This window comes from Drosophila tropicalis, unplaced genomic scaffold, assembly GCF_018151085.1.
Source record: "Drosophila tropicalis isolate 14030-0801.00 unplaced genomic scaffold, ASM1815108v1 contig_158, whole genome shotgun sequence".
NCBI lineage: Eukaryota > Metazoa > Arthropoda > Insecta > Diptera > Drosophilidae > Drosophila > Drosophila tropicalis.
Window position 1 is genome coordinate 1,684,984 of NW_027172602.1, and position 17,078 is coordinate 1,702,061.

Sequence of the window (17,078 nt, forward strand, 5' to 3'; positions counted from 1 at the left end):
TGATAATCCAAATTCGATTTGTATCTCTCTTTCTTAGTGTCTTAATGTGTTAGTTCAGCATGGCACCACGGTGGATTATAACACGAAGACTAGCTCGCAGCATCAGCAGCAACAACAACAACAACGTCACAAATCGCAACAACAACTGCATCAGCAACAGAGCAGCAGTTGCAACTCGAACTCTAATTCATCGAAACAAACTAGCCGCAGTAACACCATTAAATCGAAATCCTCATCGACTCTAAGTTCCGATGTGGAACCATTCTATTTGCATCCGCCAGCAGTTACATCTACAAGTCCTGGAGGTGGAATCCCAGGTGGAATTGGTATAAGTCGTAAGAATAGCGATGCCTTGTATTCACATCAATCGCGCAGTTCATCGGAGAAACTTTACAATGGTTCATTGAATGGAGCATCTGGAGTTGGAGGCAATGGATCAACTGGTGGTGGCGGTGGGGGTGGTGCTCTTTTGCCAAACGATGGACTTTATGTGAATCCCATGCGAAATGGCGGCATGTATGCGACACCCTCGCCAAATGGTAGCATATCGGGTGAATCGTTTTTCCTTCACGATCCACAGGAGATCATATATAATCGTGTGCGTGATCTATTTGTCGATTCCGATTGCAGCAACAGTGTGAAGCAGCAGCAGCAGCAGCATCATCATCAGAAGCAACAGCATCATCATCATCAAATGCAAACAAAGGCCGCTGGCAATGCATTGACCATACAGGCCGATGTTCATTCCAGTTCAAGCGGAGCTGGCAGTGGCTCCGATGAATCTGTATCCATTTCATCTAGCTTCAATTCCCCCAAGAGTCACAATCACAATAATCACAGTAATCATCATAATCATAATCATGCTCAGTTGCGTAGTCAGAGTTTTAATCGTCACAATAGCAATAGCAATATTAACCACATTAACAACAACAATAGCAACGCCAACAACAACAGCAAAAAGAATAACAATTATAAACAACATAGAAGCAACAATCAGAATGGCAATGCCAATGTCAGCAGCAACGGCGGCGGTGGCGGCGATCATGACTATGAGGATATATATCTAGTGCGTGAAGAATCTCGTAAGCAACATCAGCAGCAGCAGCAACAACAGCAGCAGCAACATCAGCAGCAGCAGCAACAACATCTGCAACAGCAACAACAGCATATGCAGCTGCAACATAAATATAATGTGGGTCGCTCCCGTTCTCGTGATAGTGGCTCACATTCTCGATCGGCCAGTGCCAGTTCAACCCGCAGCACCGACATTGTCTTGCAGTATACCAATCATGTAAGTATCCAGTTATACCAGAGCTAAGGATAAGGGGGATATATAACTTTGATGTGATGAAAAACTGACTATAAATACACTTGAGACTAGTCTATTCAATTGAAAGCCACCTAAAATCAAATTATTCATCAAATTTGTAATTCTTGGTCCTTTTCTTCTCCTACTAGCATCTAAACAATAAACGGAACAACAACAATTCTAATCCCAATCAGAACAACAACAATAATAATAACAATAATAATAGTCTGCTCAATCGTAATAAATCGCATTCAATGATCGGTTTACATAGCAGCAAATATGAATCGAGCCTTAAGGATAACTACAGCACAAAGAATGTGAATCTAAAGAATCAATTACTTAATGGTGGGATTAAGAGCGATACATACGAGAGTGTTTGCCCGCCGGAAGATGTGGCCGAGCGTACCAAACAAACGCACAAGAACTCCATGATCCGTAATAATCTGACAGAATCGTCATCAGCAATGGGCAGCAGCAACAATATTACCAGCAGCAACAGCAACATCAACAACATTAACAATAACGGCAACAGCAATCAAAACAATAATAATAATGGTAGAAATTTGAAACGCGTTTCGTCGGCGCCGCCCATGCAAAATGTTGCTCTAGGTGAGTTACGCAATTGGATCCCCAAATGTCAATAATGAGATTTTAATTAATAACCAAATGTTTCGTTCTTAGTTAATGGTCCACCGCCTCCGCCTTTGCCGCCGCCGTTGAGGGCACCGACCCAGCACCAACAACAGCAACAACAGCAGCACCGCAACAACAACTTAAGTGCCGAACATGCAAACAGCAACAGTAATATTTATAAGAAAAATGTATTCAACGGTCCTCCACCAATCAATGGAGCTGGTGCCGGAGTTGGCAGTGTGGCTGTTCCAGCCCAAACGCAACATCATCCAGATTCCAATGATGCTGTCGACTCGGACTCTGGCCTGGAAGTGATTGAGGAGCCAAGTCTGCGTCCCTCGGAATTGGTACGAGGCAATCACAATCGCACCATGTCCACAATATCAGGTAAGATTGCATATTCATTACTTCTGTTTACTATTAAAATCAAAACAATATAAGAAAGCCAGGTGGGAGCCTAAACTTTCCACTCTCAATCTACCTCTGGATCTTCCATAATAAAAGATTTGATAAAAGAATTTCGAAAATATTTGAAAAGCGCACTTACTTTGTGTTGTTAAAGCAGAATAAGAAGCCCATCAAACAGCAGTAAAACAAGTCCTTTAGATATTCTCATTCATATTCAAGTTTTGCTAGCTACTAATTGCCATCCCAAGTACAGTCGAATCTGTTTATAATAAAAACCAGATATGTATAATGAAAACACAAAAATAATTGCAACCTTAAATTATGGAGCTTCTGTTTTTAAAAAGTTTTGAGAACTTTAATTTCTTCTTATTTTCTTAGAGTCCTTTGAAACATTTTAATGCATTAGCAGGTCTGAGAACGTTGAAAAATTGTGATTTTTAATTAGGTTGGCTCAAATATTATCCAAATTTGACGTAACTTAATAATTGGGGATGATCTCCCTAATATTTAGTTTAAGACAAAACTTGCCCCAGCAAAAATTGAAATTTTTAGAAAGTTATCAAACTTGCTTAAATTTTGAAATATTATGAAGCACCTTTAAGCAATGAGTTTGAGAATTTACTGAATACTTGCGTAAATCTAGAACTCCGTTTCGATAATGTCAAACACACGTTTCTCCAGTCTGTTCATCACACTAGCCTTGACTTTTCATAGCAGTTGTAGATTTTGTTTGATATTCGGTAGGTCGTTTTGTAGATTCATTTCAGTTTTAACCCACAACTGGGCAGGTAGCCAACAAAAAACAAAAAGAGAAATTTAAATTGAAGAATTTTTAGTATATTTTAAAAAGAAATTTTGGTCTTAAAATTGAACAAAATAAAATTTTCAAAATTACCACAAAAGCAATCAACAACTGAAGCAATAACACTTTAAAAATGAAAACCATGAACAAGAAGACTGAAAAGCGGCGTCCATCATTGCAACTGGAGGCCTGCAAATCCTCTGGAAGTGATGAACCAACCGTTCAACAAAGTGATGTCAAGGTCCAGCAGAAGCAGGACCAGAAGCCAAAGTTGATGCCCAAGGCAAGGCCGAACCCGAATCCGAAGCCGACCCAGAAGCCGACCCAGAAGCCGACCCAGAAGCCGAAGCCGATGCCGATGCCGAAGGAGGAGAAACCCAATCAAACGGATATGTCCATCAAGGATAAATATATTATTTATAGTGCTGGCAATGCCACGCTATTCCTTGATTCCCTGGATCCCGCACTGGCGACTCCCAATGAGCTCGAGCTATTGAATCGCCATTTGACTGATGTGAAAACGGTTTTCCCACCAACTGAATCACTATGGCCGGATCCCTCGATCATAACCAAAGGAATGGTTTATGAAACTGAACCCCCCACAACCAGTTCACCGGTAGCCAAGACGGTGAATACAAAACCGAAAATGAAGACGACGGTGGCGCATGAAATCGAAAAGCGCATGAAATCAAAAAACGCGGCACCAATTCCAACTGCAGTGCCAAAGACAAAAGCTCCAGTAGCTAAAAGAACAACCACAAAAGTGGCAGTCACAAGTGAAATTGGTCGCTGGCGATCATCGACGGCATCGACAAGACCTGCTACGCGCATTACCAAGAAGGTGGTGGCCAAAAAGCCTGTCCCTAATTCCCAGTAACAACAAAAGCAACTCAAATTCAACTAATTCAAATGGTCTTTAGTTGAATCGATTGGAGGAGGCGACGGACTATGAGGACCCGGAAGAAGCAACGGCTCGTGACCACTTACATGAATCTACTGATTGATTAAATAGGAGAATTTTGTTGAAGACCCAACTTACAAAATACGCAGAGAGACAAAACGATTTGAATAGTGGGAGAGTCATTTCCCTTAAACTATCCCACAATAAACTCTACGCGTAATTGACAAATGTTTCACGATATATTTGATATTTTTCTTTGCCATAATTTTTTCCCCCTCGCCATTTGTAATTGGCCATTATTGTATAGCAAAAATTAGACAGACAGAGAAATAGACAGGGAGAGAACTGGAAATGGAAATTAAAAATTCACTCAACGTGTTGCGTTCACACGATAAACTAGTTGAGATTTAGGAGGGGGAGGGGGACACTTCGTGGAAAATGTTGTTGCATTCAAGGGGAAAAACAAAGAAGTGGAAGTTGTAATGAAAATAATTTGAGACTACCGTCTATATAAAAATATAGAGAAATGGCAATATGAGCATATAACAAACTATTGATACCCTCAATTATTTGAAAATTTCCACCATTCCATTTCCAAAACTGAATGTGGAATATTAGGCAATATTTTAGTTATATTCATTTCTCTAGAATAACATGCAAAATAATAAATATATTTAAATTTAGAAAAAAACATAGCTTAAGTAGAAGTTTGACTCCTGAAAAACGTATTTGGCCAAAAGACAAGATGAAATTTATTAAAAATTCACGAGGTGCTAATTAGTGATCGTAAATTTATTATAGTGTATCTGACTATGATCTATGAAATTTCAATAAACCCTCAGTGTGTTTAATGTAGGTATAGGATTTTCTCCGTCGTCGTATAGGCCACGATTTTTGAGGAAGCAATTGCCATAGACCCATAAATGTCCCACACATTTCACCATAATTGGCCTTACCCCAACCTGTTGCACCCGCACTTGCAATGCTGCAACCAAAAAAAGACTTTTACCAATGAAAGTGAACGTGTTTTAGAGGGAGAGAGAAACCAAGTGAGAGAGAGAGAGATAGAGAGAGACGATAAGACTTACCGCCTAAGGCCAAGTCAACAAGTCGTTGTCGAATGGTTGATGGTTCGTCTTGGGTGAACAACTTTGGCAATAGCTTGAACTCACTTCAGGCTGCCAACAGCATTCGTCCGGATAACATCGTACAATTCCACGCACTCCACCACCGGCAACGCATCTTTTGATTTTCCATTTTCTGCCCGTTTGTTTTTCCAAGAATGTAATTTATATACAAATCAGAAGAAACAACAAAATAAATAACATTAAAATGTTGGGTTCGGTGAAGATACATAAAAGTTCGCGTCGCAATTATTTCACACTTAGTTTTCAACGCTTCGACATATTTCGGTGTAAGTGATGATTTCTATAAGTTTTCTGAATCATGTTTGTTTACTATCGTAAAGTAAACGAACTAGTGAATAACTTAAAAGTTGACTAAGAAAGGATCCCTGAAAGAATCCCACATTTCATATTGACTGATGGAATCTTAACATATATTGAAATGAAATGTTATTAACCCGGTATACCATTACGGAATCGCTTTTAATCGAAAATTGTTCACAAAGGAATTGAAATATTGTTGGATTGAAACTTGAATATAAATTATCCTAAGACTTTTAAGTCAAACATTTGAAATTCGGCACAATATAATCATTGTATGTTGCAATTATTGAACAAAAGGAATGACTACATCTTGATAGTGATCGGTCCACTTCATTTGAATTGAATTGGTCTATGCAAAAGTCGCAGACAACGGCAATGACCTTGCTGACAATATGAACTCATAAAACAAAATAGTGACAAGCAAAGAAAAAAAGTAGGGGGAATTGTAAAAAATTGAAAAATGAAAAGAGACCGAACCACATTTCCAATTTCACCATCATGGAGCAGACAGCTCAAACCACTTTGTTCAATTCAATTGATAGATAAAACAAACAAAAAAAAAACGTATAAATATAGAGACATGTTGTTGGGGCATCTTGCCAAAATCCAATGCACAATTCAAACTGGCTTGACTTGATTTTAGCCAGAGTAATTTGACCATAATACCTACGCGCAAACAGAAATCGAGAAAGAAATCCTGGGGGATGGAATGGGGAGGCTTGAGGAGAGTTACACTACGTAACAAGTTATGAGCCTCTGAGAAGGCAACGTGAAAGTTGACGGCGAGGATACGCACCACAATCATGTTTGGACCAATTAGCTTTTTGCACATTGTTTCACATAAATGACAAGTGAGATGACAACAACGGCTACTGCTATCATGCAATGCAACTGCAGTGGAACTTAACTATAATGCATTGGCATGGGATCAGCAATAACTGCCAAACTATAGTATTAGGACCCTCTTTTCGCTAGATGAAGATTCAAGCGGGTTCAAACGACAAGCTCCTCTAATTGTAAGACTCTTATATAGATATATGTATGCACAAATATATATGTATCTATATACGATATGATTTAAGGAATGCAATGTTATTTTAACTGCTTCTTATTTGATTTATTTGGCAAGCTTTTGGCTTGCATATTGTAGGGGATAGGTTCATTGTCGGTTTTTTGTGAGTTGAGATCTTCCCGTTACTTTGTGCCTACTTTTGTTTTTTTTTTTTTTTTTTTTTTGCTCGTTGGAGATTAAATTAATTTAATTTATTTGTCTGGTGGCTGGTGAAAGGCGGCTCAACGCTGCATACGCAATGAGATACATACTTAACCGATGTTCAAGTTAGCATGACCAAATGAAGATGGGGCCATTGGAGGAGATGCTGCTAACCCAGAAAATAACACTCCTAACTGATGAATTTTGTTCAATTTCAGCGAACAAGAAAGCCAAGCTACTTAATGGTAATCCAGGTGGTGGTGCAGCTGCAGTGCCACCCAATCAGGCGGTCAATGATGCCGCTGCCCCTGGCATTGGCACTGGAGCAGGAGGAGGTCGTATGGGTAGTCATGGTGGCAACAGCCTTTATGGCTATGCCCAAGATGGATCCAAGCAATTGCAACAACAACATCAGCAGCAGCAGCAGCAGCAACAGGTCATGTCACCCTATCATCCGCACCAGCATCAGCAGCCATCCAATTCGCAATATAATCCAAGTATTTATAATGGAATGGGCTCTTCGGCCGAGGATCACTATGAATTGCAGCAATCGCAATATTCTGGCGGTATTTATGGCATGGGCGAGGGTGGATCGACTGTTGGTGCTGCAAGTAACGGGGTAACGGGTGTTGGCCGTTCCGGTGGTCCGAACTTGGTCAACAAGCAGTTGGTGCTGCCATTTGTGCCGCCCAGTTTTCCCAATAAATCACAAGATGGCGTCACGCATCTAATCAAGCCGTCCGAATATCTAAAGAGCATAAGCGATAAGCGTTCGTGTCCATCATCGGCGCGGTAAGCAATAATAATAATAATAATAATCCCCCACTCCATCCAATACACATCACGTGCTAGTAATTGCTAGATGAACAAGTACAGTTGCCTCGCCTCAATTAAGTTGCTGCAAAAGATGCAATTAGCAGCTAGACAGACATCCGCTCAAGAGTGCATGAAATTTTATGCGTGCTCCGTTTCGTGCTCATCATGCCATGGCGCATCCATCCTAAAATTCAGTTGGCCACACATCTCGACTCTGCACCTGGCTATGTCTGGCTAGCTCTAGAGCTCAGTTGCAAACCAACGATGATACTGCGCACACGCCATCCCTGGCGCAGGTCCGCACCTGTTTCCTTCCGATATTTATTCCATGATTTTATATTTCTTTTTGCACAGCTCCACAGATACGGAGGACTATATGCAAATACAGATTGCCAACCAGCAGCAACACAATCATCTTCATCTGCATCATAATCAGCAGCAGCAACAGCAGCAGCAACATCATCATCACCAGCAACAGCAACAACATGCCATGGCGATGGGTGAGCAGCCTCCGTTGCCGCCACCACCGCCTCCCTTACCGCATATGATGGGACCACCCTTACCCATGATGCCCATGGGCATGGGCATGGGCATGATGTCGGTCAATGGCAATGATCCTAGCACAGCGACATCCAAGTCGCATAAGACTAAGAAGCCGCATGGAGGAGTGACACCCAATAGCCAGGATACAGCCACACGTAAACAGCATCAACCATTGTCGGCCATTTCTATACAGGATTTGAACAGTGTCCAGGTAAATGAGCCATTGGCAATTGTAAACTCAAATGAAATGTGTTTGAACTAACTTCTATTCCTGTTTTGTCTACTCCCTTTCGTTAGCTTCGTCGCACGGACACGCAAAAGGTACCGAAACCATATCAAATGCCAGCCCGTAGTCTAAGCATGCAGTGTCTAACCTCAAGCACGGATACATATTTAAAGACTGATCTTATAGCCGAGCTAAAGATCTCTAAGGATATACCGGGCATTAAGAAAATGAAGGTGGAACAACAGATGGCCAATCGTGTGGATTCCGAACATTATATGGAAATAACCAAGCAATTTACGGCCAATAACTATGTGGATCAGGTGAGGCATCAATAGAGTCACAGTGTCAACGTGTCAACATTGTCAAATGGAGTTGATTGGTGTGGAATTCGGGTATTGGTTATCCAGAAAGGAAGTATCAATTCATCATCTTCCATTTTCAAGATCTACTTACAGATACCAGAAAAGGATCAAGCCGGCAATGCCATACCCGATTGGAAGCGTCAAATGATGGCCAAGAAGGCTGCTGAACGGGCCAAAAAGGATTTCGAGGAGCGTATGGCCCAAGAGGCAGAGTCACGAAGACTTTCCCAGATACCACAATGGAAGCGTGATTTGTTGGCACGTCGCGAGGAGACTGAAAATAAGCTGAAGTAAGTTTTGTCCCCAGCACTCAATGATGATGATGATGATGATGATGTTGTGGAAGAGATTGAGGAGAAAGTGTGTGGAATTGTTATAGTTGTTGTTAGAGAGCACTTCTCTGACCGCAATGTGCCATTTTCCAGAGCGGCCATCTACACGCCCAAGGTGGAGGAGAACAATCGCGTGGCGGATACCTGGCGACTGAAGAATCGCGCCATGTCCATTGATAATATCAACATAAATCTGGCCGGCATGGAGCAGCATTATCAACAGCTTCAACATCCCCCAAATGTCCCGCATGGCAATAAGGAGAATCACTACAATGGTGAGCCGCATACAGGTGAATCCGATGCGGAAACCCTACCCCTGCCAGATACGGACGGGACAAAGCAGACCAACCACATCGAACCGGAGGAACAGGAGGAAGATGATCGTGAGAATATCATACCATGGCGTGCCCAATTGCGTAAAACGAATAGTCGTCTAAGTTTGATTTAAATACTAACCCCCCTCTCCACCCCCAATTAAGTCGTCTATAGTGCATTTTTTTGTTCGTCTTTCTTCTGTTCGTCTCTTGTCTTTTAACATAACAAATGTGCAATTATCAAATTATATTCATATATATACGATACGATTCTTAAGAGCTTTAGACCCAAAAACAAAAAAACAAAATCAAACGAAACGAAATTAAAATTTATATAGAGTATGAGATCAGATATACTTATAAACATATATGTAATTGTTATTCCTATAAAGTGCCGAACGATAATTATTTGGTATCAAAATTTGGTGTTGTATTCTCTTTTCTATATTAATGAATTTTTTTTTTTTTTTTTTTTCTTAATTTAAAATTACGAATATTTTTTTTATTGTTATTTGTTTTTATACTTGGCTCAATCAATATTATATATATACAATATATATATATATATATGTATATATATATATAAATATATGCATACATAATAAATAACTAAAGATAATGATTGTTTTTTCATTTTTTGTTTTCTTGTAGTTTTCTTTTTGAAGAACTCGCAGGTGGCCAATCAAAAGTACTTTATATACAAAAACAAATCTATTTAAATACAAAGGTCTTAAACAAAAGATTACGATTAGGAGTTTAAAGTTTTCAAAATGGATAGTTTACAAATAACTTAATGGCCATTATTATCAAAAAATCCCTAATCGATCATTATTTTAAGTGGTATGAACTATAGGCGGATTTAATGAACAAGAGTTGTATAAGTAAATGAGTAAGGAAATGGAAGTTATAGGCTTGTAATTCGTAACCAGTTGTGGCTTTAAATATTTAGAGTCATTAGCAAAGGATGCTGAGAAGTTCTGTGCTGTAGTTCTTAACGACAGACAACCTCTTCGCCTATGAATTAATCCTCTTTGTAAGTTACTACTTCACTAGCTATGTATCTAATATCCCAGTGTTAATCATCTGCCTCATTTGGTTACTTACTTATTTAATTTAGTTCAATTTGAATCAGTTACTATTTCAGTAAAACTATGTACACGATTCATTTCCTTCCTCTCTAAGCCTCATTCGTTTGATTTATCATGCTGCTATCATTGACTATGCCGCAATTTGTATACCTGTGCACCTTTCTCAATTGGTTAAACTAGCTCAAATCAAACTAATCAATGCTAAGTGCATATCAACCGATAATTCACCTATCTCTGTATGTTGGCGATAGCACTTGAACTAATCGAAGTGATTTGTTTGCCACTATCTATATAAATAGAGTTTCATGAAAGAACAGCAAGCATTCCGTTGTGAACTGTCTGCAACAAAATGAAAGCCATAACTCTTTGCCTACTCGTCCTGGTTTCGGCCAGCTGTGTGCTGAGCGCGAGCGTGAGTGTAAGTTAATTTCTTCTCATTTCCGCATTATCATATTTATGACCATTGTATTCCTTCGTGCAGGCCAATGCCGTGGACTCCGTCGTGTTCGATGATGAGCAAATCGATATGCTCTTGGCCGAATTGGATTCTGATGACGACCAGGACTATATGGACATTGAATCCTATGGTTTCATTCTCTCCTGCAAAAAGATATTGAGAAAAGCCCTCAAGTCGGTTCGCGGAACCAATTGCATTCTGAAGGAGGTTGTTTCTGTGTTGAGCGCATGCACCACATATGTGGACGCCATCGATGCTTGCGGTGTGGCTGTTCCCAAGGATGTGGCCAAAATCTTAGCCTCTGTTAAATCGATAATTACTATTTGCAATAACATTATCAATGCCAATTCGACTTACTGTGATACCACCGCCGAAGCCGAAGCCGACTCTACCACCAGCAACGTTTCTACATCTGCCAAGTGCTTTACCAAAGTATTTGTGGCCACCATGAAGTTGGTTCGCAAGATCAATGTCACCTTGAAGTTGATCGCCAAACTGCCTTCTGACACCAGCTCGTGCTTTTTGGATGCCACCAATAACGTGAAGGATGCCTTCAACACCTTCTTGCCCAAAATTGATGTGTGCATTGATTCGATGTAAAAATGGAATGAAATAAACGAAAATTTATGAGCAAACCATCTCTCTTTAAGTCTGTAATAAACTAAGTCATAATTCTTCTGAATTAGTGCATGAAATTTTTACGAATTAATCATTTGATTCATTATCAGATTATTTTGAATGTCAGTTTACACACTAAAATACGTATATTGGCGGTACCTATAACGATTTTTTTTACAAAACCAACTGGGAGGAATTTCATTCAAAAAATATATCGAAAATTCCTAACTTAGCCAAGCTTTTGCATTTTGCACTATCTATCAGATCAGGATCACCTTTCAATATAAGTTTACGATATTTGAAGATATATTGACCTTAGAGTGTAGAATTTCAAAACAATGAAGTAAGTCGTTTTGCCGACTTCGGTATACCATGCTATCTCGCTGACACTTGCAAACGTCCTTATCGCACACCTAGTAAAAAACGTTGGTAGGTATAATTAGGATATTTTGATTAATGAACTCACCCTGCTTCACTCGAATAGTGAAACCACTTTGGCCGAATATATGAATATTTGAAACTAATGCTGATGAGGCTACAGCAAAATGGTTAACTCTACCTATTAACTATCGTTTTGAGATTACACAAGCTGGTGGCACGTTTTGAGTATGGTTAATAGAACTTGACCTATCTTTTGGATGGACAACAAAGGCGCGTGCAGAGCAATCATTGTGGCAATCTAATAGCTAATAATATAGTATTTAAAGACATACGTGACGAACAAACAGATAAAGGGAAGCGTCCACCTTATTAGTAACACATACACACATATATAGTCTATTCGTATCAATCAGCTTTTGGACTAAGTCAGTGTAGTTTGTTTAGTGTATGTTATGGAGAACCGAAACGAAACGAAATGATCTGATTAAATTGACATGCCTCGGGGTTCTCGGGTAGTCGGTCTAGATAAGTTGTGCAAGCGGACTTTGGGTGATTTAATTAAATCGCACAAGAATAAATTTGCCGACCACAACTGTGTGATCGTCCGCTGTCATTATGGGCTTTAGAGGGGTTTTTGTGATTAACTTCAATTGATTTAACTAGCCCAAATCAAACTAGTCAATTCCAAGTGCATATCAACCGACAATTCGCCAATCTTTGTATGCGTAAACACTTGAACGAATCGAAGTGATTTGTTTGCCGCTTTCTATATAAACAGCTCTCCGTGGGGGAGCAGCAAGCATTCCGTTGTGAACTGTCTGCAACAAAATGAAAGCCATAACTCTTTGCCTACTCGTCCTGGTTTCGGCCAGCTGTGTGCTGAGCGCGAGCGTGAGTGTAAGTTAATTCCTTCTCATTTCCGCATTATCATATTTATGATCATTCTATTCCTTCGTGCAGGCCAATACCGTGGACTCTTTTACGTTCGATGATGAGCAAATAGATTTGCTTTTGGCCGAATTGGAATCAGGAGACGATCAGGAGTATATGGACATTGAATCTTATGGTATAATTCTCTCCTGCAAAAAGATATTGAGAAAAGCCCTCAAGTCGGTTCGCGGAACCAATTGCATTCTGAAGGAGGTTGTTTCTGTGTTGAGCGCATGCACCACATATGTGGACGCCATCGATGCTTGCGGTGTGGCTGTCCCCAAAGATGTGGCCAACATCTTGTCCTCTGTGAAATCCATGATTACTATTTGCAATAACATTATCCATGCCAATTCGACTTACTGTGATACCACCGCCGAAGCCGAAGCCGATGCTTCGTCCAGAACAATTGCTACCACTGGCAAGTGCTTTACCAAAGTATTTGTGGCCACCATGAAGTTGGTTCGCAAGATCAATGTCACCTTGAAGTTGATCGCCAAACTGCCTTCTGACACCAGCTCGTGCTTTTTGGATGCCACCAATAACGTGAAGGATGCCTGCAATACCTTCTTGCCAAAAATTGATGTGTGCATTGATTCGATGTAAAAATGACATGAAATAAACAAAATTTATGAGCAAAGCAAATCGCAGACCATTTCGTTAACTCTGCCTCACCCAGACCAAAAGAGACAAAAATCATAAATAATGTTCATAATTCTCTTGAATTTTATTTAGGAAGTCAATTTGGAGCACGTCTTGATATTTTGGGGAAACTGAGTATAATATGCGGTCAACGTGCTTACCGCATCGTTCACACAGCTAACGGCATTTGGCCCTGTCTGTGGTATCTTTTTGGCCAAGCTGACGGCACTCTTCACCTGCTTATAGAGTGAGAATATTTTGGCCAATGCCTTGATGGCACAACTATTGGTCACCTTGGCCACAGCCGATTCGGTATCAGCACAAACATTCGACTTCAAATTGATGATATCGTTGGCAGAGTTAATAATTTTCACATTGGCATTTATCAAATTTGTCACATCTTTACTTGCCGTCACTCCGCAAAGAATGACATTTGAGTTGAATGTCAAGGCACTAGTCTTTATACCCTCCACCCATTTAATGAGGCAATTGAAACCCTTAACAGTCCGTAGGCAGGCCTTGATAGCCCACCAGGTGGAAGAGAATATGCTAAAAGATTCGGCCTCAATGCCTTGTGGTTGGCCGTCATCGGTATAGTCGAGTGTCTTCAAGGGGAGATCCTCGCTGGGGTATTCGTAGACAAGTGCATTTGCCTAAATATTAAAAGCAAAAAGACAAAATTATATTGATATTTTTCTTAAGAACAACTATGTACCTATTTATAGGACTTACACTGATCAAGCAAGCCAGAAGCAAACAGAGAGCTAGTTTCATATTGAATACTTTTGTCTATAGACTTCTTCATAAATTGTTGTTCAGGCCTTTTTATATAGAATTGATGTTTCCGTCACGTTGGCCATAATACGATAATGCCAAACAATTCACCCCATATCTATATACATTCTCACTGTTTATATATTTTTGAGCTTATTGCCTATTGATGGGTCATCTTATCTATTATCATTTACACTGTAAATAAAATTTTACATAGCCTTATGGAAAATTTCTCAAATCAACAAAATTGTAGCATACTTTTCGGCAAATTCCATTAAGCATATATGTATTTTTCTTATCAGTACCTATATATATATAATTGAACCAAAACTTATTAAGTTCTGGAATTGGCCCACTTTGTATATACTTAGTTTTTTATCATTGTTTACCTAAAGTTCAGAAATTGAAGTTTCATCAGTTAGATCTTTACATACATTAAAAATTTGAAATCGCCCGATTTGCGGAATATCCACATAAAAGAGTCTTCACTGTAACTGAATATGCTTGCCTATCGATATCAATAGTGCACCGGCCTTTACATCGCGATCAGCTGTGAATTCGTTGACTAAAGAGAGGAAGACATGGCCTGTGAAATGCCAAGCAAATCCTACGTGGTCTATGACTGTGACATTGGCACCGACGATGCCTGGGGCTTGGCAATGCTCCTGAGGGCCGAACAGCATCTGGAAAAGCGGAACAAGAAATTCCAATTGATTGCCATTACCTGTGTCCAGGGCAATACGGATGTGGACAATGGCACACGAAACGCCCTGCGAGTACTCCACACACTGGATCGGCTTGATGTGAGTAGAACTAGGAACTGGACGATCGGAAGCCAAAAATGTGTATATATCGGTAGTTTTTGTGGGTCTTAGGTGCCGGTTTACAAGGGTTGCTCCGATCCGATTGTGCCACGCAATTGGCAACGTCAACTGCTTTTCCATGGTTCCGATGGTCTGGGCGATGTTGGTGACTATCCACCGGTGCAGGAGGAACGCTACCTATTGGAAGAACATGCCGTCAATGCCATGTATCGTTTGGCATGCCAGTATCCCAAGCAGGTGGATTTTATCCTCTGCGGACCATTGACCAACTTTGCCAACTGCATTAATCTATATGGTGATAGATTTCTGGATAATTTGGGCAGCGTCTACATAATGGGCGGCAATTTGCAGGGCAAGGGCAATATAACCAAAAGTGCCGAATTCAATTTCATAATGGATCCTGAAGCAGCGCACATTGTGTTGGAACGTCTTAAAGAACCAGCTCTCATATTACCCTGGGAGCCGTGTATCGATGGTGAATTTGATCTGACCCTTGATTGGCGTCTAAATGTGCTGGGCGGATCTGCTGCAGAGCAACCGTTCATGGATCTTTTGAATCGAGCCGAAAGATCTGTACTCCTGTCCAAAGGATTCACCAAATGGCTTACCTGTGATGCCCTGCTAACCGCCGCCTACTTGCTGCCCAAGCTAATAATAGCCGATGAAAGGACTTACTATGCCACAGTGGAGCTAACCGGTGTCCATACACGCGGTCAAATGGTGCTCGATCATCTGAAGGGTCGTCGTGTCGATGCTCAGCATGGCAAACCCATGAATGTGAGAATCATAAGGAAACTGAACGGTGAATCCTACCGAAAGATTATCTCATGGACAGGCTGGTTAAAGGACGTTGAAGATATAGCTCAGCTGTGGCAGCAGGAGCAATCCCTATAGAATACACAGGCAACACAGGTTTTGTTATACACAAACAAAAAAAAAATGTTTCGTGTATATGTATTTCTTGTTTTTTTTTCGATTTCATTCAATGTACTAAATAGAATGCGAGTGTGTAACAGAGTTGTTGATCGTTGTAGTAGTGCAATAAAATCTATATATATTTTTTGTTATACATATATATATATATACGTAGTTCTCTATAGTATGTATGGCTGACTAACTATATATATATGTATATATATTTCGATCTAAGCAAAATACGTGTATGTCTTTTAAGTCGAAGGCAAATTTTGTAAGTCCAAGAGAGTTTTGGTATAAAGTAAAGCCAGAGAGATCTACACATAAACATATCTAACACAACATTATGGATCCTAGCAAACATCAATCGATTCTACAGATGAAAAATATTACATAATTCTTCTATGCATATCAAATTTTGTAAAACATTTTGGTGCATTTGAAAAGTATTTCAAAATTTTGGTATTATCTTTTAAATTCAAAAAAAAAAATAAATAAAAATAAAAACAATTACATCAATTAGATAATATATACCTATATATATGTACCACCGATCATTTCTAAGGCAGTTATTAATTTTTGTATGCATAAACTAGTAGTATTTAGTAGTAGTATTTTAATACCAGCAATTAAATTTCCAAAATTCGTACTTAATTAAATTAACTGATTTTCCATACCATTGATTAACATAGATAGATAGATAGTCGATGGTGTCTCAAATATCGATTGTAATTATAGGTATATTAATTTCTTGATAGTCACCTTTAAGGTAAAATATATAAGTGCATTGATTGATTGATATGAAATTTGTGCTAATCGCCTTAGTATACCTCTATATATATATTTAGTAATTTCCAAGCTTTTCTTTAGTTAAGGTTTTATTTCTTTCACTTCTAGATACTACAAGGAATTTTCTCTCGAATATATAAAATTTCTTTAGATTCAAGATAGGAGCCAAAATTTTAAAGTCGTGCAAGACGAATAAATTGAAAATTTTATATATATATATGTGTGTGTATATATTAAGATAAAGTCACAGGATATTTAATTTAAGGAATATGGATTTACAAATGTTTGTTAGACCCGTTAAATCAGCGAGAAAACACCCAGAATAAGAGCACTTGAGCAAAATTGTATAAAAT

At 39.4% G+C, this 17,078-nt stretch overlaps 5 protein-coding genes and 1 long non-coding RNA gene across 9 annotated transcripts in view; 4 read left to right on the forward strand and 2 right to left on the reverse strand.

The window, feature by feature from the left end:
• f (forked) overlaps positions 1–9,643 on the forward strand; it is a 45,638-nt gene extending 35,995 nt beyond the window's left edge. For 2 of the 3 annotated variants that reach the window (XM_068303122.1, XM_068303123.1), the window contains 8 exons: positions 38–1,291; positions 1,459–1,918; positions 1,991–2,329; positions 6,933–7,506; positions 7,885–8,284; positions 8,371–8,619; positions 8,743–8,951; positions 9,087–9,643. In XM_068303122.1, coding sequence (XP_068159223.1) covers positions 38–1,291; positions 1,459–1,918; positions 1,991–2,329; positions 6,933–7,506; positions 7,885–8,284; positions 8,371–8,619; positions 8,743–8,951; positions 9,087–9,441 — 3,840 coding nt within the window. In that variant the 3' untranslated portion in view covers positions 9,442–9,643. The remainder of the gene's footprint in view (positions 1–37; positions 1,292–1,458; positions 1,919–1,990; positions 2,330–6,932; positions 7,507–7,884; positions 8,285–8,370; positions 8,620–8,742; positions 8,952–9,086) is intronic. The other variant, XM_068303124.1, reaches the window with a different exon arrangement.
• On the reverse strand, positions 1,203–2,520 carry LOC137586922 (uncharacterized). Of its 2 annotated transcripts, none has more exons than XR_011033835.1 (3): positions 2,490–2,520; positions 1,678–2,431; positions 1,203–1,314 (listed from the first exon to the last, which is right to left on the reverse strand). It is a non-coding gene; the product is annotated as an uncharacterized lncRNA (long non-coding RNA). The 2 variants fall into 2 exon arrangements; XR_011033834.1 differs by lacking the exon at positions 1,203–1,314 and adding an exon at positions 1,580–1,610.
• Positions 9,644–10,722: 1,079 nt separating the features above from the next.
• LOC137586772 (uncharacterized) lies at positions 10,723–11,487 on the forward strand. The gene is made up of 2 exons (XM_068302928.1): positions 10,723–10,813; positions 10,877–11,487. Exons 1-2 carry the CDS (start codon positions 10,745–10,747, stop codon positions 11,450–11,452), a joined length of 645 nt encoding a protein of 214 aa, XP_068159029.1. The 5' UTR covers positions 10,723–10,744; the 3' UTR covers positions 11,453–11,487.
• A 1,169-nt stretch (positions 11,488–12,656) lies between these two features.
• LOC137586858 (uncharacterized) lies at positions 12,657–13,426 on the forward strand. The gene is made up of 2 exons (XM_068303037.1): positions 12,657–12,748; positions 12,812–13,426. The coding sequence occupies exons 1-2, from the start codon at positions 12,680–12,682 to the stop codon at positions 13,385–13,387; spliced, it is 645 nt and encodes a 214-aa protein (XP_068159138.1). The 5' UTR covers positions 12,657–12,679; the 3' UTR covers positions 13,388–13,426.
• A 58-nt stretch (positions 13,427–13,484) lies between these two features.
• LOC137586742 (uncharacterized) lies at positions 13,485–14,294 on the reverse strand. The gene is made up of 2 exons (XM_068302886.1): positions 14,156–14,294; positions 13,485–14,076 (listed from the first exon to the last, which is right to left on the reverse strand). Exons 1-2 carry the CDS (start codon positions 14,195–14,197, stop codon positions 13,513–13,515), a joined length of 606 nt encoding a protein of 201 aa, XP_068158987.1. The 5' UTR covers positions 14,198–14,294; the 3' UTR covers positions 13,485–13,512.
• Positions 14,295–14,731: 437 nt separating this feature from the next.
• On the forward strand, positions 14,732–16,096 carry LOC137587396 (nucleoside hydrolase). Its single transcript, XM_068303795.1, has 2 exons — positions 14,732–15,000; positions 15,073–16,096. Exons 1-2 carry the CDS (start codon positions 14,779–14,781, stop codon positions 15,913–15,915), a joined length of 1,065 nt encoding a protein of 354 aa, XP_068159896.1. The 5' UTR covers positions 14,732–14,778; the 3' UTR covers positions 15,916–16,096.
• Positions 16,097–17,078: the final 982 nt, after the last annotated feature.